This window comes from Lissotriton helveticus, chromosome 12 (assembly GCF_964261635.1).
Source record: "Lissotriton helveticus chromosome 12, aLisHel1.1, whole genome shotgun sequence".
Classification (NCBI taxonomy): domain Eukaryota; kingdom Metazoa; phylum Chordata; class Amphibia; order Caudata; family Salamandridae; genus Lissotriton; species Lissotriton helveticus.
In genome coordinates, this window is record NC_136073.1 from 659,854,079 (window position 1) to 659,878,267 (window position 24,189).

Here is a 24,189-nt window from a genome sequence, read left to right on the forward strand (position 1 = left end):
GTCCCTAGGGAATGCATTTTCGATCGCATGGTGCTACATCTTTGCATACGCCTTTCCACCATTTCCAATGATTCCCAGGGTCCTCAGAAAGTTGAAGGCGGAGCCTTGTACACTCATTCTGATAGCCCCAACGTGGCCACGCCAACATTGGTTCACGGGAAATCCAGCGCCTATTTCTGGAGCTGCCGATCCGCTTGAAGCAGTTCCCATCTCTCCTCACAATGAGCAACCAGCAAGTCCAGCATCCGAATCTAGCCTGTCTCAAATTAGCGGCTTGGCTCCTGAGTTCAGAGAACTTCAGAATTTGAATATTCCACCAGACTGTAGAGCCATCCTGGCTCGAGCACGGGCGGATAGTACAAACAAAACATACTCTTTAAAATGGAAGAGATTTTGCATCTGGTGTAAGGCTCAAGGTATACATCCTTTCTCTTCCTCTCCGGAACAGATACTACCTTATCTTCTCCATCTGGCAAACTCAGGCCTTGCTCATGCTTCAGTCAGAGTCCATTTGGCGGCAATATCCCGCTACAGAAGATCTCCTACTGGCCCTTCTCTTTGGCCCCACAGGTTGATCAAACCGTTTTTGAAAGGACTCTACAGAACCTTCCCTCCTGTGAAATTGTTGCCACCTACCTGGCACCTTAATACGGTCCTTAATCAGCTCATGAAGCATCCTTTTGAGCCGGTACACAGAGCTGACCTAAAATACCTCTCTTGAAAGAGAGCCCTCCTGCTTGCATTCACCTCGGCGAGGCGAGTGAGTGAGCTCCAAGCCCTCTCGATACAGGAACCCTTTCTGCAATTCAAGCAGGACAGAGTAATTTTAAGGACAAATCCTAAATTTATCCCAAAAGTCCCGTCGGACTTCCATCTCAACGAACCTGTGGCCTTGCGCTCTTTCTTCCCGAATCCCAGTACTACAGCGGAAAGGTCGTTGCACTCTCTAGATCTTAAAAGATGCCTGAAATTATATATTGAAAAGACAAAAACCTCCAGAAAGTCACATCAACAATTTGTGGCTTACAGCAGGCCCAGGAAGGGCCTTCCACTCACCAAACAAAGTATTTCACGCTAGATTTCTACAGCTATTTCATTTTGTCATGAACAGGCAGGGCAACCCCTGCAATCTAAAGTGAGAGCCCACTCTACCAGGGCCATGTCCACGTCCATGGCACTTTTTGCAGGAGTGCCGGTCAACATGGAAGTCGCCACATACCTTCACTAGGCATTACTGCCTGGATACAGAACTCATGAAGGATGCTGCAGTGGGTCAATCAGTACTTTGTCATCTATTTCAGTAGAGGTGAGCCCTCTTTTCATCCCTCCATCCTTCTCAGGTATGCACATTTCTCTATTGTATGATTTGACGGTATTTCTTACTAGCGAATGTGCATTTCTATTAGTCGTTTGATATGTTGTTATCTGATGACTTATATATATTTCATACCATCCGAAATGTGCTTTGTTAATTGCTTGCTACTCTGATTCATGCATGTGAATCTATGAAAGACACCCCTAATACTGGATAAGAAATGCGTTACTTACCTGTAACTGCAGTTATCCAGTATTGGTGTCTTTCATAGATTCACATGCAACACTCCCGCCTCCCCTGGAAGGGATCACCTACTTCTCTCAGTAATACGCCTACTTAGTACTGTGCGTACGAAAATCTGAGGGACTGAGGCTCCTTCCAGGAGGGTTCTAGAGGGAGGTGGTAGCGGATTGGCTCTTTTCTATAGTTTGGTCCTTTCTGCAAAAGGACATGGATATGTTACTAATGTGAGGCCTTTAGGCCTAGTTATCTATATGTCTATGGGACATTACTTTATTTATGTACCGGGGACTCCCATTCCGACGACGGGGAATGATTCAGGCATGTGAATCTATGAAAGACACCAATACTGGATAACTGCAGTTACAGGTAAGTAACGCATTTCATCTTCAGATGTAGAGTCAATTTTACAGTAAAATATGATGGTTTACAAACTGTATAATCTCCACTGTAATCTGGGATTCAGACATCTTCCAACATGCTGCTTGCCCTTAGAGTGGAGGTGTAAGATGGGGTCAACCGCACCACAAAGCTGGCCATCCTCCAAGTAGTGACATGGGTTGTTCGGGTTGGTGCATGGCAGTACAAAGTGAAATTGTGAGCATTCATTTTTTAGCCTTGCATGCATCTGGTTTTGGAGTTCGGGTTTCATGGTGCCAGAAATCTGGGCCTTTTATCTGCAAGAGATCTAGTGAACACATGACAAATACCACATTACACTATCACTTTACATTTTTCTATAATTCTGCTGCCAGATGTACTCTGCAATTCAGTAATAACAAAATGTTCACAGTTATGAAGTTTTCTATATTAATCCAGCCAGTGCATTTCACACTTTTACAAAACACTGGAAGTATACACAGTTCAGAATCTTTATAATGAACTTTTAGCAGCACACCCTCAGTTTCCATGCTCTGGTTAAATGGGTCGTGGCTCCCTAGGTACAGTCACTTCGCTGGGATCAGATCAGCGGTGGCAATTAAACCCTGAATTCCTCTGACTGGTCTGCTAACAAGGGAGAAGGCATCAACGCTTCCAAGACCGAGGCAGTGTGGCAGGTCCAGGTCTAAACATGGGAAGGCGAGGAGCAGGGACATTCATTCTCTCTGTTTTACCTTCTCCTAAGAAGGTCGGCTCCCGAGGAACTATCTGATGGCTCCTGCTCTTGACTCCAGTGGGGGTTGCAGCAGAAACATTCCAGTTTCCTTTTCAAAATGGTAATCCACTATTAAAGATTATCCTGCCTTAATGCCTCAGACTGTGGGATCTTGAAACCTTTGTGTTTCTTCTAGTCTATCCCCCAGGAATCCAGTGTCGGGAGAGTAGCTGGAGTAAGGAGTACCAATCAGCATAGTCTCTTGAACATCCGAGAAAAAAGAGAAATATTTGTCCGCTATAGCGCAGATAAAAAAGGCATAGTTGTAAGGATCGCCTATTGAGCAACACTTTATGGTGTTGTAAGCAACATGCTTCTCATAAACTCCACTTTGGGGACCACGGTTCTACTGTAAAGGAATCTATGACTGACTCCTTCAATGCAAACTTACCAGTCGCCTGCCTATTACAGGGATATATGCAACCACAGGGATTGCCTGTGCTTTTATAGTCTAGTACACTCCCTGAATGACTTAAGGGATATGTGTGACATTGAGGCTGAAATAACTGAGTTTAGATTTGCCCAATTCAACTTTCAGATTCTACATATGTAGCCAACATGGCCTTTCTCAAGTGTTTTCTTTTGTTGGAATTTGATTTGACTCCGTAATGTTTGTGCTTCTCCACAATGCATTGTTTAGCTGGACTTACTTTGTGTTTCTGAACTGTGTCTGAAGCTTATCAATCACCCTCGTTACCTGACAGATACAGCTACATGATTGACAATGTTATCCTGCTGATCACTGGCACGCTGCACCAACGCTCTATCTCTGAATTAGTGCCCAAATGCCACCCTCTGGGAAGTTTTGAACAGATGGAAGCGGTAAACATTGCTCAGACACCAGCAGAGCTGTATAATGCTATTCTGGTTGACACACCTCTTGGTATGTATTTGCTTTATTTGCCTAAAGTTATTTCTCGAGAGTAATATTACATGTTAGCTGACTAGCCAGCTGTACATGATGAGGGTGGATCAAAGACTGTTAAAAAAAAAAATCCCATTTGTATAGGACATTTACCTCTTCATTTTAAAAAGCATTGAATAAAAAACCTTTAGAGTCAAGAAATATGCTCGTACGTATAGCTGTTGAAAGTGACATTCCGGATTCAAAATGTGTAGTTGTTTCTTTGGGTCATGCTCCTTGTTTCTGAGACTAGAACTCTTTCAATCTTTTGTTCTTTGATCCTGAGCACAACTAAAAGCTTCTGCACACCTGTAGGTTGTCAACAATATGTATTGTTTTAACCTGTTGTTGATTCGTTCATTACTGCTGTGTTCTGATTCTTATATTCTCCCTATGGCATTCCCTCTGAATTCATAAAAAGTTACAATAACTTAGTGTATGAGTGGATACAGTAACACACATCTTTAGAAATGATCATGATTTCTAAACTAATCAAATAAAAGAGAACACATTAAAAAAAAGTGCATCTACGTTTGGACATTCCTTAACCTCACGGTTCAGTCCCTCCACAGGGTTGGCCCGTAACAAAATTTGGAAGAGCTTTATGGTGACATTAGTCTTATCGTCTAGGACCTAGGTACTTGAATACCAATTCCTTACGACAAATGTAATGAGATTTGCCTTGAGACACTAACCGAGATTTACAGAACCTGTTCTCTCTTAAACTTGCAGGCAAAATATGTCTGTGATACCCCATCTGCCTGCCCCATAGTTAACGCCTGAAACACATTTGGTGTTCTAGATGGTTTAGATAACTTGGAGTGGCTTGTTCCTAATATGCGTAGCAGCATAAGCGTAAGGAATGTAAACATTGCAGAACCTTTTCTGCCAAGGCTTTGAATGACAGAGGGGTCAGACTACTCTTCTGCCTCCAGAAGAAAAAGATCCTCTCGGACTCTGGATCTGATAATGAGGGACCTAGTCATTCCTCAGAGGGGAGAAAACATAAAAATGAGGGCTCTACCTCATGTGAGATAGAACCTAAAAAAATCGAAATCTTTTCTGAAGGACTCTGGGTCTGAAAAATATGGCAAAAAGAAAGTAAGTCACCTTCCTCTCATAAAAACCTCCTCACCTTCGTATTCTATACCTGTGAATCCTAGAAAGGACCAGTCATCTGAAACATCTGCTCATTGACTGACCTGTCGTTGACGCCTACTGTGTCGATGGGTGCATTATTTAAGACAGTCACCCTCCTTACCAGTGACTATGGTGGCATCTATAACTCTGACGATGACACCTTTTGTTGAAGGCCTTGACAATTTCCAACTGGTCGATGACATAGTCAACAGGAACTCTTAAATCTCCAGCGGTGAAACTGTCGTCACTTCCACAAAAAGCTCATATCAAGCTGGCCCTTTTGTCGTGGCAGACGACTCCATAGACGGCCTAAAAACAACCAGGGGGAATTCCTGTGGTCCTGCGCCCAGATCAGACCTCTCCGAGCAAAGTTTCGCCACTGCCTCCTGTGCATCTCCTTAAAATGGAGGAGTCTGGGGATGAAGGTAATTTCACCCAGCTTACAGTCCCATACAGCTCAATGTGAATTGTCCGGACTCTGATGATGAGGTTGGTGGAGAGGCTTTCACATATCTAGAAGGTTAACATTCCTTCAGAGACCAGCGTCAGCCAGCGCCTCAAGGCTAGGATTAGTTTCTGGAGCATTATTCTTATGATAAGCCCTAAACTTAACAGCATGCTCCAAGGGAAGACAGTATTTCAGTGCCTATCTCTTTTGTGACAGATCAAGCATATAACGCAGATGACAATTACAAAAGATTTCCGTAGATGAATCCCCCCTGTGCCTCATTCTCAGGGGGCACTTGGAGGCACCTAGTGTGACATTGCTACCTAGAAGCCCAGTGGGCCCTCAATCACAGAAGGAAAGTCTGTGAAGGAGACAATCCACCTGAGGAAGGAAAACTTAATATCCAGATGGATCGAGGTGGCCTTATGATACAGATAGGTTGGGGCCTGCAGCCTCTGGTAATAACATCACCCCTCCCAAGAACTGTGACACACCCTGGCGGCCTTTTTCCACAACGAGATCTCCGCTATCTACAAAAACATCAAACCCCATCCACCTGCCACTGACAGCATCTGCCTACCCACAAACACAAACCCCAAACACCTGCTCACTCGAAGGGGTCCTTTTCACTACTCAAACCACAATCTCCATCATGAACTCCGTACATCCGGGAGCATCCACGGACCCCTGTCCCCACCGCTTCTTCAACCTCTGGAGCAAGACGATTGGCGACAAGCTCAAGAAAGTCTTGAACACCTCCATCATGACAGCCTCCTTCCCTAAGGACTGGAAACACACTGAAGTGAAGCTCTTCGTAAAGAACCCATATGCTGACTTGGCAGAACCGAAGAGCTACTGGCCCATCTCCTTGCTCCCCTTGCTGCCATAGATTCTCGAAAAGCCCATCAACCAGCAACTCACCAAACACCTGAAACATAACCTCCTGGACCCCTCTCAATCTGGATTCCGAGCCAACCACAGCACGAGACAGTCCTGATCGCAGCCACCAACGACATCTGGGCCCTTCTGGACCACTGCGAAATGGCAGCCCTCACTTTCCTGGACCTGTCAGCCGCCTTCAACACAGTCTCCCACCACATCTTGATCAACAGACTCCACCACATCGGAATCCAGGGAGACCCCCTTAAATGGATTGCCTCATGGACCTGTCGACGGCCTTTAATTGTGTCTCCCATCAGAAGTTGTGGCCAATACTGGAGGGGATGGAGGTTGATCCCCTGATAATCCACTTTATTCACCAGCTATACGCCAATGCAATCGCTTGTGGTATGGCGCAAATTGGGAATGTACAAGTTCATTTAAGACCAAGAAGAGGGTCAGGCAGGGTTGTATCCTCTACCCGTTTCTTTTTTCCATCTACACAAATGGGGGGTGGGGGGGAGGCCGCCCTGACTGGCTCACCTCTGGACGTGCCTACATTTGATAACATCCCCCTTACAATACTGGCTTATGCTGATGATGGGGTCCTAAGCGCTAGGACAGGGGTTGCTCTACACTCTCTTATAACATCATACGCCTCATTATGGCTCCATTATATCTTAGAGTAAAAAAACCAAAATCATTTATTATCATAGCGGGAGCCAGAAGAGGAGCAAACCTCTCCCGTTTCCAGTTGGCTAAAAAGAAAATTGAAGTGGTAGACTCCTTCCCATATCCGGGGGTCTTATTTGATCAGAACCACTCCTGGAAAAATCTGGTGGCAGTAAGGGCACAAGGCATAGAAAGGAGCCTTCAGGCTATTAAAGGCTTTGCAAGGAAACTGGGAGCCAGACATCTGGATATGATTAAAAATATATATTGTGCTAAAACAAAGGCATCGTTAACATATAGGGCAGGAGTCTGGGGATGGCTAATTCGAATCAGCTCCAGAGGATAGAACATATCTTTTTTAATAATTGGGCTTCATTACCTCATTCTCTCTCAAACTATATTTTCCACCTTGAATTGGGGTCACCCTACTTGCTTGATACCATCAGACTGGCCCCAATCCTGTTGTGGCTTTCGATTTGGCGGAGGTCTACTATCAATTTAATGCAACGCATAATTGGCAGCTGCATGAAATTGGACCACTACAACAGGATTGGCTGGCTTAGATATGTAGGGGCAGAATTGACTGCAATTGGGCAGAGAAACTTATTCAGAGATTCCTCACTGTGTCGGAAGGTATAGACGCGGCAACTTATGACTTGTATCTCCAGAGGGCTAACTTCCGCCGGAGGGAAAAGAATCCGCAACAAAAGGCAACAATTGCGTATATTCTTATACCGCCAAGGTTAGGCGAAGGATTTTCATACCTTTGCTCACCATAGATTAATTCGATTGCGTTTTTGCCTAAATTACATCCCTCTGATTCTAGCTCTCCCAGTGAGGAAGTTTAAACACTCAGATTTGCCCTCCCCTCCCTTGTCCACGCGACCACCACTCGCCCCAAACGGATCTACATGTAGTACTATTCTGTTTTACCATACTGAAAGAAAAGCTTTTACCCGACCGATTTTAAGGCGCTATAACTTCACACAGTGCAGGGTGGCATTGTATTTCTTAAAGGCACTCTCCTCTTTGTCTACTTCTCTGTAGCATGTTTTTTGTGGGCATGTGTGAGAAAGAGAAGCAATCTGGTTTTGTTGACATAACCTACTGTATTAACGGGAATAACTGGTTTCATTTAAGTGATGGGGGCCTAAGAAGTAAAAAATTGTACAAAGACTATGATGCTCCAACTTATGGCTTTTAAATATTCTTTTTCTTGTACAGGGCAAATTTATCGAAAGTGGCAACAATTCTACATAGATCTTAATTGTTTTAATTGTTTTTATATGGGTTTATAATATTGTGCAATGGCTTATTTGATGAATTGACGCTTTTATGATCTGTTTTAAAAAGAGATCGAATAAAGATTATGAATGAATTATTGCCTCATACCTCGCCAGAAGAACCCAGAGAATCCGTCTCCCACTGTTCATCTCAGAACTAAAGAATATAATCTACAGCATCCTACAAGAATGGTTCCACCGCCCCACCCTCTTCAACACATACATGACCTCTCTAACCAACAATGTCAGATCGCACAGACTCCCATCATCTACTACACCGAAGACACCCAGCTCATCATCTTGCTGTCAGTAGACCCCTCCACCACCAGAGCTAACTTCCACAGATATATGAGGAGCGTCATCGACTGGACGAAGGACAACTGTCTAAAGTTCAACATGATAAGACGGAAGTACTCGTCTTTAAGAACACCACCCCACTATGGAACAACGCTTGGTGGCCTGCTGAATCCGGCCCTTTCCCCTGCCCCAGTAGACCACGCCCGCAAACGTAACATCATCTTGGATAGCAAGTTATCTATAGACAAACGGGTAAGAACAGCTCATCTGCCTGCTTCCACAACCTACCCATGCTCCGAAACAAAATTCAGGTGGCTCCCAATCAACACCAGAAGGACTGTCACTCGGGCCCTCGTCACCAGCATGTTGGACTACAGGAACTCTATGTAGGAATCGCTGCATGTCTCCTGAAGAGACTACAGGCAATACAAAACTCAGCTACATGACTCATCCTCAACCTCCCCAGATGGACCCACATCACTCTGCACCTCAAGAAGCTACACTTGCTCCCGATCCAGAAGAGATGCCAGCTCAAGATGTTTACCCACACATACAAAGCCCTACACAACGAAGGACCAGCATACAACAACAAACGAATGACCTTCTACCACTTGACCAGACACCTGTGATCCACCTCAATCATCATGCGCAGGAATGGACACTTGTATCTACAATAACCTTTGGTTATCCTTTGAAAACCCTCATAGACGTAGAGATGTTATAAGTGCGGTATATCTTTTGTCCGCCCCTTCTCTTGCGTCAAGGCATATTCATCGGGTTGACAAATGACGTGCTATATGCCTGCCTCACCCGAGGCAACCTCTGGAAAGAGTAGAAGTGTCCAGAAATGAAAAAATGCACTCGTCCAGAGGATTTTAGTGTAGTGCTAGTGAGCCAAAAAATTCTAAAAACTATTTAACACCCGAACACACAATTTATTGAGAAAAGTGGTGTAAATAGTGGTTAAAAATTAGTGGTATATGAGGTAATCGAGTTACAGGACTACCATATAACTCCAGGTCAACATGTTTCAGCTCTTATTGGCCCAAAGGGTCTATAGAGCTTTCGTCAGGACAATGCATAAAAACAGGCTGAATACTTACACTATTCGTGTAGTGTTCAATGGAGGTATGAAAGTATCACACTCTGTTTCCTGTGTTTAGGGAAAGCAAATATAAGAATAATTGTACATAGCGGCATATAGCATGCACAGCAGGAGACTCGAATTTTGTGGCCCGGTGCATGGAAGTGATATAAATTACATCAAGCTCCATTAATATACTCATGTGCATCACGTTATGGATACAATACTACATAAAAGTGATGGAGAAATAGAACAATGGATCGTGACACTGGGATTTCAAAGTGATATAAAACGAAATAAAGAGAAATTCATAGTTATTCAAGTGATTCGTGAAAGTCCCTCTAGGTAACCCTAAAGCCCATAAGTTGGATGTAGGCACGAGGGTATAACATTAAGCGTCATGCACGGAGTTTTACAATTCATGCACTAAAAATAATTGTACCTTAAATTATAGGATGTCTCTCCTCATCAGAGGTGTCAGAGTCGCTTGTTACATGGCATTTGCTAGAATAATGATCAAGGGCATCAAGGTTTTGTAAAGACAACAAGGGCGCAGCCGTTACTCACTGCGTCTGGTTCGCCGCTCTACTGGCGCCATTCTTACCCTCGTGTGCACTGCAATTGCTGCTAGTGCTGACTCTTCCCCCCGGAAAGAGGAACTGCAATCCCTCGCTTGTTTTTAGAGTCATGAAAATTAACAAGGGACTGTTGACAACCAAATTCTTAAAGAGACAGAAAATTTCATCAAAAGACGATCTCAAGAGGACAAAATAATGATATAGGAGCGAGTTCATGTCACTATATTTCAAAAGTATCACAATTTGTCACTTGGATTATCTCCAAGAAGGCTTTTATGAGGAAAATTAAGGGTCTCTTCTTCGATGTATTGTTTAGTTCGATTCAGGTCAAATGAGTAGGGGTTAGAAGAGATGTATTACAAACAAGGAGCATATTGAAATGTCAGTAATTTCTAATACTGATTAAGTCCCACTCAAAAGGTTTTAGGTGAATGCATCATAAAAGGGAAGCAATGTAAAATACCAAGGGTTTCTAATGATATTTAATATAGTTCCTCTTGGATGTTGTTGGGGTTCAAGCGAATACATCATGAACACGGATTGAGGGTTAACAGGTGAATCTGGGACCCGGTGGCCAGTTAGTAAAACTGGTGCCACGGAATATTGTCGTTCATCCCATGTATGTGGGTTCCCAAGCGATCGACCCATCTTTGTTCCCTTTCAAAGAGTGTGCGTTCTGCATCAGTATGTTTTTCATGGAGTTTTTCCAGCACTGTCCATCTAAGGTCATCACAAGAATGACCAGCTGTCACAAAGTGTGTGCAAAGTTTTGTTGTGCTTTTCTTGAGACGTATGTTGCTCCTATGCTCCCCTATACGAGTCTTTACCTTACGACAGGTCATCCCCACATATTTTTGCTGACAGGGGCATGTAACGAGGTACACCACATGGGTGGAATTACAGTTTGTGTGTTGCCTCTGAGTCCATAATAGGTTGTCGGTCAGTTGTAAGGTCTTGGTTGGATTAGTAAATTTGCAGACTCCACAGGTGCCACATGGAAAATGGCCTGTTATTGGATTCATGTTGATGTTCCTTATGGTCGTCGGGGTCAGTCTTTTCCTGGGGCGAGTGTGCACTAACACATCTTTGAGATTTTTTGTCCTCCGGTTGGCAAATCTCGGCTTGGGCCAATCAAAATTTCCTGAGGTCACTATTGACCAATTCTTCCTTATGAGTTTTTGTACCTGGTACGAGGCTGGGCAAAAAGTGGTCACACATGTGACAAGGTCTTTCACTGGTTCTTTGTAATGGCTCTGTAACAAACACTCCCTTGGCTGGTTTTGAGCTCTTTTTTTGCATTTGGCGATGGTTTGTGGAGTGTAGTTCCTCGCTCGTAGTTTCTTACTTAAAATTGCAGCCTGTTGTTTGTAATCACTTGGTTTGCTACAATTCCGCTTGTGTCTCAGGAACTGACTATAAGGGAGATTGTCTCTTAGAGGTTGGGGATGGAAACTGAAGTATGACAGTAGGCTATTTTTAGCCGTAGGTTTCGTATATGTCCTTGTCTCTAGTTTCCCATTCTCAGAAAATATAGTAAGGTCCAAAAAGTCTATACTTTCTCTGTTGGCGGTAGAAGTGAACCTAAGCCAACGATCTTGTGCATTCAGCCATTCCATGAATATGGTCAAGGAATTTTTTGTGTCCCAAATTAACAAAACGTCGTCAATATAACGCTTCCAGTATAGGATACTGGAAACGTATGGATTGTCATTATTGAGGACGAATTTCTGTTCGAATTGACTCACATACAGTCCGGCTACCGATGGAGCGAAGGCGCTGCCCATGGAAGTACCATGGCACTGTAGGTAGAGTTGTCCGTTGTATTCGAAATAATTCTCTTTCAATGCTAAGCGACAGCACTCAAGAATAAAATGGCGAGGTGTTTTGTGAGGCCATTCAGTGAGGAATAAAAGATCTTCCAGCTTTGCATTGTATCATCTTGGGGCAGGCTTGTATAAAGCGATTCTACATCTAATCCAACCAAGATCATGGTGTTGGGATCGAATGTTTTGTCAGCTATCTGGGTTAGTAGGTCACGAGTATCTTTTAGATATGTCGGGGTGCGGTGCACCAATGGTTTGAGGTATTCATCAGCGAATTTGGAGAGAGGTTCTAAAAGTGACCCAATTCCCGAGACTATCGGGCGTCCCGGTGGTGGCGATTTATTTTTATGCGTCTTAGGCAATGAATAGAAAAAGGGTACTTTAGGTGTTCTTGGTGTTAAAAAGTCCGCCTCTTTTCTGGAGATCCATCTATTCACCTCTGCTTCATGTGTCATTATTTTGATGGTATTCGATAGTCTCTCGGTAGGGTCAGAATCAAGTTTTATGTAGAAATTCTCATCCGACAAAAGTAGGAGGCATTGCTGGTCATATCCTTCTTTTGTAAGGATGACCACCCCCCCACCCTTGTCCGCTGGTTTTATGATGATCTCATCATTGTTCTTCAGTTCCTCTAGTGCTCGTCTTTCCTGATTACTGAGGTTTTGGAAGGTTGATTTCTTCGGTTTTTTGTCCAGGTTGTCAATACCTTTTAGGATAGCTTTCTCGAATGTCAATATCTCTATCGGTATCGCATTGGTTGGTGGTAGGAATTTGGACTTTCTCTTAAGTGTAGTATCACCATCTGTCCCGGGAGAGGGGGATCCATTAAAAAAGGCTTTAAGTTTGAGTGTTCTGCAGAATTCTGACAGTTCGCACTTTAATTTGAAAGGATCTACAGGTGGAGTGGGCACAAAGCCTAAGCCCTTGTTTAGAATATTTGTTTGTATTTCCGTTAAGGGCATGTTCGTCAGATTCACAATTAGTGACTCTTCTTGTTCCCGTCCACTTGTGCCGAGGACATGCTCCTGGTCTGCACATTTGGTTGTCGATCCTGCCATGTTAAATTTTTCTTTTTGCCTCGTGGCTGATTTTGACCTCTCCCTAAAAAAGGCTGCTGTGGTTGATTCCTCACTGAATGGCCTCACAAAACACCTCGCCATTTTATTCTTGAGTGCTGTCGCTTAGCATTGAAAGAGAATTATTTCGAATACAACGGACAACTCTACCTACAGTGCCATGGTACTTCCATGGGCAGCGCCTTCGCTCCATCGGTAGCCGGACTGTATGTGAGTCAATTCGAACAGAAATTCGTCCTCAATAATGACAATCCATACGTTTCCAGTATCCTATACTGGAAGCGTTATATTGACGACGTTTTGTTAATTTGGGACACAAAAAATTCCTTGACCATATTCATGGAATGGCTGAATGACAAGATCGTTGGCTTAGGTTCACTTCTACCGCCAACAGAGAAAGTATAGACTTTTTGGACCTTACTATATTTTCTGAGAATGGGAAACTAGAGACAAGGACATATACGAAACCTACGGCTAAAAATAGCCTACTGTCATACTTCAGTTTCCATCCCCAACCTCTAAGAGACAATCTCCCTTATAGTCAGTTCCTGAGACACAAGCGGAATTGTAGCAAACCAAGTGATTACAAACAACAGGCTGCAATTTTAAGTAAGAAACTACGAGCGAGGAACTACACTCCACAAACCATCGCCAAATGCAAAAAAAGAGCTCAAAACCAGCCAAGGGAGTGTTTGTTACAGAGCCATTACAAAGAACCAGTGAAAGACCTTGTCACATGTGTGACCACTTTTTGCCCAGCCTCGTACCAGGTACAAAAACTCATAAGGAAGAATTGGTCAATAGTGACCTCAGGAAATTTTGATTGGCCCAAGCCGAGATTTGCCAACCGGAGGACAAAAAATCTCAAAGATGTGTTAGTGCACACTCGCCCCAGGAAAAGACTGACCCCGACGACCATAAGGAACATCAACATGAATCCAATAACAGGCCATTTTCCATGTGGCACCTGTGGAGTCTGCAAATTTACTAATCCAACCAAGACCTTACAACTGACCGACAACCTATTATGGACTCGGAGGCAACACACAAACTGTAATTCCACCCATGTGGTGTACCTCGTTACATGCCCCTGTCAGCAAAAATATGTGGGGATGACCTGTCGTAAGGTAAAGACTCGTATAGGGGAGCATAGGAGCAACATGCGTCTCAAGAAAAGCACAACAAAACTTTGCACACACTTTGTGACAGCTGGTCATTCTTGTGATGACCTTAGATGGACAGTGCTGGAAAAACTCCATGAAAAACATACTGATGCAGAACGCACACTCTTTGAAAGGGAACAAAGATGGGTCGATCGCTTGGGAACCCACATACATGGGATGAACGACAATATTCCGTGGCACCAGTTTTACTAACTGGCCACCGGGTCCCAGATTCACCTGTTAACCCTCAATCCGTGTTCATGATGTATTCGCTTGAACCCCAACAACATCCAAGAGGAACTATATTAAATATCATTAGAAACCCTTGGTATTTTACATTGCTTCCCTTTTATGATGCATTCACCTAAAACCTTTTGAGTGGGACTTAATCAGTATTAGAAATTACTGACATTTCAATATGCTCCTTGTTTGTAATACATCTCTTCTAACCCCTACTCATTTGACCTGAATCGAACTAAACAATACATCGAAGAAGAGACCCTTAATTTTCCTCATAAAAGCCTTCTTGGAGATAATCCAAGTGACAAATTGTGATACTTTTGAAATATAGTGACATGAACTCGCTCCTATATCATTATTTTGTCCTCTTGAGATCGTCTTTTGATGAAATTTTCTGTCTCTTTAAGAATTTGGTTGTCAACAGTCCCTTGTTAATTTTCATGACTCTAAAAACAAGCGAGGGATTGCAGTTCCTCTTTCCGGGGGGAAGAGTCAGCACTAGCAGCAATTGCAGCGCACACGAGGGTAAGAATGGCGCCAGTAGAGCGGCGAACCAGACGCAGTGAGTAACGGCTGCGCCCTTGTTGTCTTTACAAAACCTTGATGCCCTTTATCATTATTCTAGCAAATGCCATGTAACAAGCGACTCTGACACCTCTGATGAGGAGAGACATCCTATAATTTAAGGTACAATTATTTTTAGTGCATGAATTGTAAAACTCCGTGCATGACGCTTAATGTTATACCCTCGTGCCTACATCCAACTTATGGGCTTTAGGGTTACCTAGAGGGACTTTCACGAATCACTTGAATAACTATGAATTTCTCTTTATTTCGTTTTATATCACTTTGAAATCCCAGTGTCACGATCCATTGTTCTATTTCTCCATCACTTTTATGTAGTATTGTATCCATAACGTGATGCACATGAGTATATTAATGGAGCTTGATGTAATTTATATCACTTCCATGCACCGGGCCACAAAATTCGAGTCTCCTGCTGTGCATGCTATATGCCGCTATGTACAATTATTCTTATATTTGCTTTCCCTAAACACAGGAAACAGAGTGTGATACTTTCATACCTCCATTGAACACTACACGAATAGTGTAAGTATTCAGCCTGTTTTTATGCATTGTCCTGACGAAAGCTCTATAGACCCTTTGGGCCAATAAGAGCTGAAACATGTTGACCTGGAGTTATATGGTAGTCCTGTAACTCGATTACCTCATATACCACTAATTTTTAACCACTATTTACACCACTTTTCTCAATAAATTGTGTGTTCGGGTGTTAAATAGTTTTTAGAATTTTTTGGCTCACTAGCACTACACTAAAATCCTCTGGACGAGTGCATTTTTTCATTTCTGGACACTTCTACTCTTTCCAGAGGTTGCCTCGGGTGAGGCAGGCATATAGCACGTCATTTGTCAACTCGATGAATATGCCTTGACGCAAGAGAAGGGGCGGACAAAAGATATACCGCACTTATAACATCTCTACGTCTATGAGGGTTTTCAAAGGATAACCAAAGGTTATTGTAGATACAAGTGTCCATTCCTGCGCATGATGATTGAGGTACCTATTCAGGGGAACTGAATGGACGCATAATTCCTCTTCCCTCTTTTGATCATAAACCTGTGATCCACCCACATCTTCCTTGCAGACATCCCCGGATCCGCCGAGCCAAAAGTAGAGGACACTCCTTCTCTCAACTGGTGGCCAAAGCCTGGAACGACCTTCCCCTGCACCTTGGGGCCACCTCATCGCTCCAGGAATTCAGGAAAGGACTCAAGACCTGGCTGTTCAATCACCAAGAAGCAGCTAGCAGCTCCAGTGCTTTGAGACCCTCATGGGTGATTTGCAGCGCTTTATAAATCCTGATTGATCAGGGCAAGAATGGAAGGACTACATCACTCCTTAATCTCCATCGCTTTCATCACCACCGGCTCGCTCTCCTCCAGAGGGTATAGGAGGATTCCACGAACTCCTTGAACGTGCTTCTACGCGCTTTGGCACTGCCAGTGAAGCACACAGAATGTTTCCTTTACAATTTCAAGGATTCATCAAAGTCTGTTAGATCCATTGTGATTTTATTTGAAAGGATGGCTTTAAATTAATGAAGACACTAGCTTCAGTTGCAGCAATCGTCTCTGACCAGACAAAAAAATACAGTGTCTGAACATTCACCTAACTGCCTAATAGGACATTCTTGCAAGCTGCTCAAAGATCCTCCAGGAGTCCATCTTCCCTGTGTTCAACACCACCAGACAATGAGGACAGAAGCCTGGATAACATTAGCAAACGTTTTTCAGCTATGGCAGCCACAGCCATTATGGCAGCCAATGCTCTAGCTATTTTAGGGCGATATGATAGGCAGATGTGGTCGGATCTATCGGCGTTCTTTGACTACTTGCCAGAAGAAATAGGCTAAGGAAGTACTGCAGGAAGGTGCACAAACATCTTCCGAAATCGACATGGCCATGGATATATCATCTACAGCCTTCAGACAAATGGCAGGTGCCGCTGTGCTACATTGACAGGGCTGATGAAAGGCGACAGGTTAAGTCAAAGATTCTATATATGCTATTCGATCTCATACATTTAATTGGCAAACATGTTGATGATGCTGTGCAGTCGATCAAAGCAGATACGGATACTGCACATTTGCTAGGGACTTTGCAGCAAATACGTTTTCCACCTTTTCGTGGAGGCAGAGGGAGAGGGCAGTTTACATCAAAAGTGTCTTACCAGATGTATAGATACCAACCATATTCCCTACATGTGGTAGGCCTCAGTACTCTGCTGAACAACCATACAGAGCCTCTTCGGTGTCCACGTACTCACAGCAACCAACGGGTCGCCATCTGCCAGCGGGTTGACAGGGCCAGGACACGATTAGGTGTCTGTGACAACTTCAAGGCACCAGTCACCTCGAACTTTCCCCAACAATTTGAGAACATGCACCTCTCGAAATGTTATGATCGCTGAAACAGAATTTCTTTGGACAAGTAGTGTTAGACATAATACACCATGGTCACACCTTAGATTTTGCTCAAATGCCTCCCAATCATCCGCCTTCGCAAGAGGAATCCGCTTCTTGCCCTGTTGAAACAGGAAATGTGCTCCTTTCCTACATCGCAACAAGGGATTTTATTCCAACTTTTTCCTAATTAAGAAAAAGTGCATAAGATGGCGGCAAGTGATGGATCTAAGGTTGCTGAACAAATACATCAAGAAACAACCTTTCCAAATGCTGTCTCTGCAGGAGCTTTTACTGCTAATAAACCAGCAGGATTACATGACGTCCCTCACCCTCTTAGACGCCTACTTCCACATCCCCATACATGCGGAACATCCCCGGTTTCTCAGATTCAAGGTGGTAGGGTGCCATTACTAACTCAAAATGCTATCCTTTAGATAACTTTTGGCTCCCTGGGTGTTCACAAAATGCATGGCACCTGTGGCGTATTCTTAAGAAGAACAACTGGCTCGTTAAGGCTCATACATACAGCTCAACAAGAAAATCCACCTTTGCTTGTCCGCATCTGTTCAAGAGTTTAGCTCTGAAGTTGAACAGAGAAAAGTCTGCCCCAATATCTGTCGTCAGTGTTCCTGGAAGCAGTTCTGGATACAAAGGTCTCCAAAGCTTATGGAACTTTGGAGAGAATCCTCCATATAATGGACATAAGTTCCCTGTCAAGAAAAGAGTCCATCTCTACTCGGACGTACAAGTCAATGTTGGGGATGATGTCTTGCATTCCATTGATTAAAAATGATTGTCTCCACATGAGATCTCTGCAGGAACAGTTACACGCACAATGGCTGCAAACTCGAGGTGCGTTCGAGGACACCATCATTATCACCCCAACTATGAAAACAGCCATGTCCTGGTGGAGAAAGAAACAAAATATCTCTCTGGGTCTCTTTTAGTCTCATTGCACCCTCAGTTCGTGATGACAATAGATGCTTCCCTGTTAATCTTGAGAGTTCACCTTTAAGACCTAGAAATCCATGGAAATGGTAATTTCAGGAATCAAAAATGTACATCAGCCTGCTAGAGTTTAAGGTGGTTTTCTTAGGCCTGCAACCCTTTCTCCCCAGCATTCGCAATGCATCTGTCCTAGTGAGGGCGGACAACTCAACAACCATGTTCTATCTCGCCAAATAAGGAGGAACAAGATCGAAGGCAATGTCTTGTCAAGCCCAGCAGATTTTGGACTGGCTAATTATCCACAACATTTCCTTGCAGGTGGAACAGAGGTGAAAAACGAATGGCAGATTCTCTCAGCCAAACTGTAAAGCAGTGTCACAAATGAGAATTAAACCAGGACTAGTTGCTTCAGGTCTTCAAACAGTGGGGTACCCCTGACCTGGATTTGTTTGCAACCTTACAGAACAAGAAATGCGTGAGGTACGCAAGCGGATTTCCTCATAGACCATTTTTGGGAAATGCCTTTCTGATGACCTGGACAGGCGTGTCCGCCTATGAATTTCTGCCATTCTCTTATTCTCAGGGTAATTCGGAAAATGAAGCAGGAGCCATGTCGACTCATTTTGATAGCCCCGGTGTGGCCAAGGCAATATTGGCACACAGCTTCTTCTCCTGTCTCTGTGCCCACACATGTAGTTCAAACCTGACGTAGAATCCCATCTTCATGAACATGGGGCACATTTTCCATCCTTAAAGTTTCACATTTTGTCAGGCTGGCTCCTCACGACAATGTGTTTGGACCACTGGCTATTCATCTGGAATTTTAAGTCCCTTCTTGAACAAGTGGTGTCAACAAGTAAATCCTATAGTGCTAAATGGAAACAATTCTGCTATTGGTGTAGCAATAACAATGTGCATCCCATTGCATCTTCTCCTGAGCAGTTACTGCTTTACCTTCTTCACCTAGCCTAACTAACCCTAGCTCATACTTCAATTAAAGTGCATTTGGCAGTGATAGACTATTTTAAAGAGTTCATGGACGGGCTATTCAGTCTTTCCACCTGCCCAATGCCCTCCAGTATCCTGGCAATTAAATACAGTCCTATCACAACTCCTGAAAGACCCATTTGAACCTATTCATAAGGCAAAGTTAAAATATGTTTCGTGGACACAGGCCCTTCTTTTGGCCCTAACTTCCGCAAGAAGAGAAAGCAAAATCCAAGCTTTTACTGTTTCTGAGCCCTTCCTGCAATTCAAAGGTGATAGTCCTAATAAGAGCTAATCCAAGTTCATTCTGTAGGTCCCAACTTCGTTTCATTTGAATGAAAATATTGTACTGACAGCATTTTTTAAGAATCCTTCTACTATGGCAGAAAAAGCCTTACATTAGTTGGATGTCAGACTATTTTTAAGATGCTATATTCACAGAAAAAAGTGTTTATGAAAGACCTACCAGCTCTTTATCGTATTTGCTCCGCCAAAGAAAGGCTATGCTCTGTCAAGAAGCAGTATAGCTCGTTGGGTGTCTGCAGCTATTACCCTGTTCCGCAGAAAGGCCACTGTCATCAAAAGTTTGAGCACATTCTATGAGAAGAGTGGCAGTGGCCATGGCCTTGTTTGCTGGAGTGTGTCTGCGGTACATTTGCAGAGCAGCAACAAGGACTAATGTCTATACATTAATCAAAATTACTGTTTGGACTCATCATAGAAGGTGGATACTGCAGATGGCCAGGCAGTATTATGACGCCTCTTTCAGTAAGGTACTACGTTATTACATTCCTATTTGGATTCTCAGAGATTTTTTACTCTCCTATATCTTTGGTGTCGCTTGACGAATCTTAACTTATTGTTTCCAAAGAAAGTGTCCTGGTGATTCTTGTTGTGCATGGAATGTTTCGGGGTGATCCATCAAGGGAGGGCCAAGAAAAAGGGGGGTGGTGAGGAGTATTTTTCCAATGTTAATTTCCATAGGAAATGTTGAACAAGACTACAGCCTGAACTGTTGGATGGAATTACACCACACTTGGTAGAAAGCTATCTCTTGATCCAGAGAGAGTGCTTTAAGTTATTTGGTATAATTCCGTTCTGTAGTTTTAGTGAAATAAAACAAAATGGTATACTTAGGGAAGAGGATCCTGAGAGGATCCAACAGTCCTGTGCTCAAATGTGATTGGCTGCCAACACTTCAACCTGGAAATGTTGGCAGCCAAGCTGAGTCCTAGTAAAAAGCAATTAAAAAAATAAAGAGGGCAGGGTAGGAATACTCTGACCCACTGGATGTGTTAGAGGGGTTCCAGAGGGACCCCGCCACAACAAAAAAAGAATAAAAAAAAAAAAATCTCTTTTCCGGGGAAAACAAAAAAGCGCGGGCTCCCAGCGCTTCACTAATGTTTAGCACCCGGTTGGGCCAGGGGCATCAGGGAATATAAATATGAGGGGAATATTTGAGCGGCACTCCCCACACCCCGGGAACCTACACCTTCCCATGGCAAATGTTTAAATTAATGCCGGGTGACCGTGTGGCTCCCATGCTGCCATGGGGATTGACACTTCCCAGGGGAAATTAAGTTAAATTAATGCAGTGGGCCCAAGCGGCCTGCCCTCTCCCTGGGGACCTCCACCACCTCTGGGCAAATCATGATAAATTAATGCGGGGAGTACCTCGCAGCCCCAGGAATCTTCACCTCCCCGTGACACTATAGAAAATATATATGCATGTCCCAGGGATTGCCCATCACTGGGACAAAATATATAAAATGTATGCAGGGGCCCGCACAGTCGTCCCACCACCCCCCAGCATCCCCGGGGGCCCTCCGCTCACTAGGGCTAAATTTTACTATGGTGGGAGTATGCGCGGCCCCTCTTGTAAAACTATTTATGGCCCTGGGGACTGCCCCCCCAGTACCACCTGAGGTGCCCACCCTCTGGAGGTAGCGGTTTGCTTTTGCTTGGCGGGAGCTAATGGCTCCGACCAAGGAAAACCAAACATAACTCTGCTTTGTGCAAGCCGGAGCTGTCAAGCAGCTCCGTCTTGCTGAAAGTGGAGTTTTCTTATGTTTCCCTGCACGCCCCTTGCTGTCTTAGCAATGCCGTCTGCTGCAGGAGGCAGGGAGCCTGCTGGGACCGTTGGGTGCTTGAGTCTCCCCCTGGGCCCCCATTGCACAATGGGTGCCCTAGGGGCACCAGGTGACATGGCACAGCATTTCAGCCCCGGAGGAGGGCCGCGGGCCCCCCTCCCCATAGTAAAGCGAAAAAAATAATAATAATTATATTATACACAAGTGTGATTTCTCTGCAGTTCCAGTTGAAGACGCTCGAGCAACAATCACATTGGTAAAGTTACAGACAGACAAGGTCACTGGAGACAGCTGTAGTGTAGGAGATGCACTATACATTTCCCAACGGGGTAGCACTTACTAATTAGTCAGTAGAAAGTACTCCAGTTGGGTAGAGGTGTTGCACAAAACGGTGGCCTGTTCTTGGATAAATACGCAGGGCAGGATTCACTCTGACGTGATGCTCATTTAGCAGAACTTAAACCTCAACATGTTACAGTTGGGAAATAAAATTAAAAAAACCTTGGAAATTCTTTGACAAAGCCAAAGGTTACAGGGACTTATAGTAAAGAAATGCAATAATAAAACATAGGACGTCACTGAAAGAACACAAAGGTTACAGGGACATTATAGTTAGGCTGACATTTCACTCGTACAAAGCCAGAGAAATTCAGCAGTTCTAGGTACCTGAGCTAGCTATAACTTACATCTCTGAAATGTACTGTTTATGACCTCACATTTTACATCACTCATGACATAATCAGTGACATCACTGATGACATCAGACATCATCCACAGAACCCCTGACACACCCACTTAGACCCTCCATTCAATATCTCAAAAACCCACTCCCACACAACCACTGACATACCCATTCACAGACCCTTACAAACACTCCTACATCTATTCACTAATCCATGGAGCCATTCACACATCAACTCACCCATACAGCCTTTAACACAAACACTAACTCCCATATACAGACATTCATGCACCTATTCACTGACCAATATGCCCACTCACACATCAGTCATGCAGACACCTACATATCCACTCATACACCTATTGAGACTCTCACACAGTAAATCAGTCACCCATACAGTTACTAACACACCCACTCACACATATACTAACACATACTCACTCCCCTATACAGTCACTGACACAAGCACATACTCTTCCTTATAACCTCAGTCACTTACTCATCCATGAAGCACTCACACCCCCATTCACTCACTCATACCCCCTACACAAACCGTTCATGCACCTGTACAGCTACTCATGTACCCTGTCACTCACCCATACAGACACTTCTGTACCTCCTCAGTCACCCATTCTGCCACTCATGCAGCCTCTCATTCACCATTTACAGCCACTGACACACCCACACACATAGTCAAGCAGATAGCTGCAGCAACGGTATTGAGACGCTAAGATTGGCTTAAAGCAACTACTTTCTGTCCAGAGGTACTGGCCAAAATACTGGACATGCCGTTTGACGGAGAGTACTTTTATGGAAAACACGTTGACTATGCATTGTAGTCAATCACGTTGGACACAGGCATAACCAAGTCGCTGTACATGCAGCAGAGGAGGTTTCATCACTTTCAAGTTGGGGGTAGAGGCCAATATACCTCCCAAAAGCAATTCGAGCATCGGGTTCAGCCCTACTCCCAACCGGATTTTCACTTGCAATATTCAGCTTATTCCTACAGGCCAACCACATTGTCCACATAATCTAGACATGCAGGCTGTCGATGCTCATCAGCAGGAGGAAAGTCTTAGGATACCAACAGGAGACAAGAAAACACCGAAGCCCCTGTCACCACAGCCCCACTTTAATTCAGTCCCAAGTTATCCAAATTCTTTAACCAATGGAAGCTCATATCTTCTGACAAATGAGTGTTCGACATATTCCAGCACGGCCACACCAGGGAATTTGTTCAAAAGCTTCCAAATTTTCCTCCATGTAAGACATCCCATCATCCTCTTCCAATTCTCAAAAGAGAAATCTGACTCCTTCTCTCTAAAAAAGCAATAGAGAAAGTGCTGCACAAGTGGCGCAACCTAGATTTCTATTCCGACTTCTTCCTGATCAAAAAGATGTAAGGAAAGTTGAGGCAAGTAATGGATCGCAGGTTATTTACCAAGTTCATCAAAAAACAACCTTTCATGGTGCTATCTCTTTGTGATTTTGCAGCTGAGGGGACTGTATCTCTTCCTTGGATGTAATGGAGGGATATTTTCCTGTGCCAATACATCGATTTCTCAGGTTCGACGTGGCAGGGTGCCATTACCAATTCAGGATTCTTCCCTTCGGGTTAAAATCAGCCCACAGAGTAGTTACCAAGTGCCAGTGGCGGCGTTTCTCCAAAGGTCCGGTCACCAGTCATTCCCCTACCTAGACGATTTGTTTATCAAAGGTTCCTCCTTCCGGTCAGCAAAGAAGCCCATGGAGCCCTGTCTACAACTCTTCTAGTCCCTGCACCTCAAACTCAACTGGGAAATATTATCTCTCGTCCTCGCTAGATCGCTGGTGTTTCTAGGAACAATCCTCTGTACAAAGCTCTCAAAGGCCTTTCCCACAGAAGAAAGGATTAACCGCTTGCAGGCAATCACGCTGTTGCTCTCTTCAAAAAGGTGCGTTTCTGTAAGGACATACAAATTCATGCTGGGAGGATGTCATCCTGTATCCAGTTAATTTCTAATTGCCACCTGCACATGAGATCGCTTCAGGAACTGCTCAATGCACAGTGGGCACAATGCTGGGGGTTCTTTCGAGGACATCATTTTGATAACCTTTAAGACGAAGACTGCAATGTCCTGGTGGATGGTCAAAGAAAAAATCTCTTAGGGCATCTCCTTCCTGCCTGCTCTGCCCCAGGTGGTGATGACAATGG

At 44.0% G+C, this 24,189-nt stretch overlaps 1 protein-coding gene across 2 annotated transcripts in view; it reads left to right on the forward strand.

Annotated features, from left to right (window-relative positions):
* Positions 1-24,189, forward strand: part of ATP6V0D1 (ATPase H+ transporting V0 subunit d1) — a 218,893-nt gene that overhangs the window by 75,303 nt on the left and 119,401 nt on the right. For both annotated transcript variants that reach the window (XR_013603626.1, XM_078669739.1), the window contains exon 3: positions 3,416-3,594. Coding sequence is in view for 1 of the 2 variants with exons in the window: in XM_078669739.1 (XP_078525865.1) it covers positions 3,416-3,594 (179 nt within the window). In the remaining variant the exon portion in view is untranslated. The remainder of the gene's footprint in view (positions 1-3,415; positions 3,595-24,189) is intronic.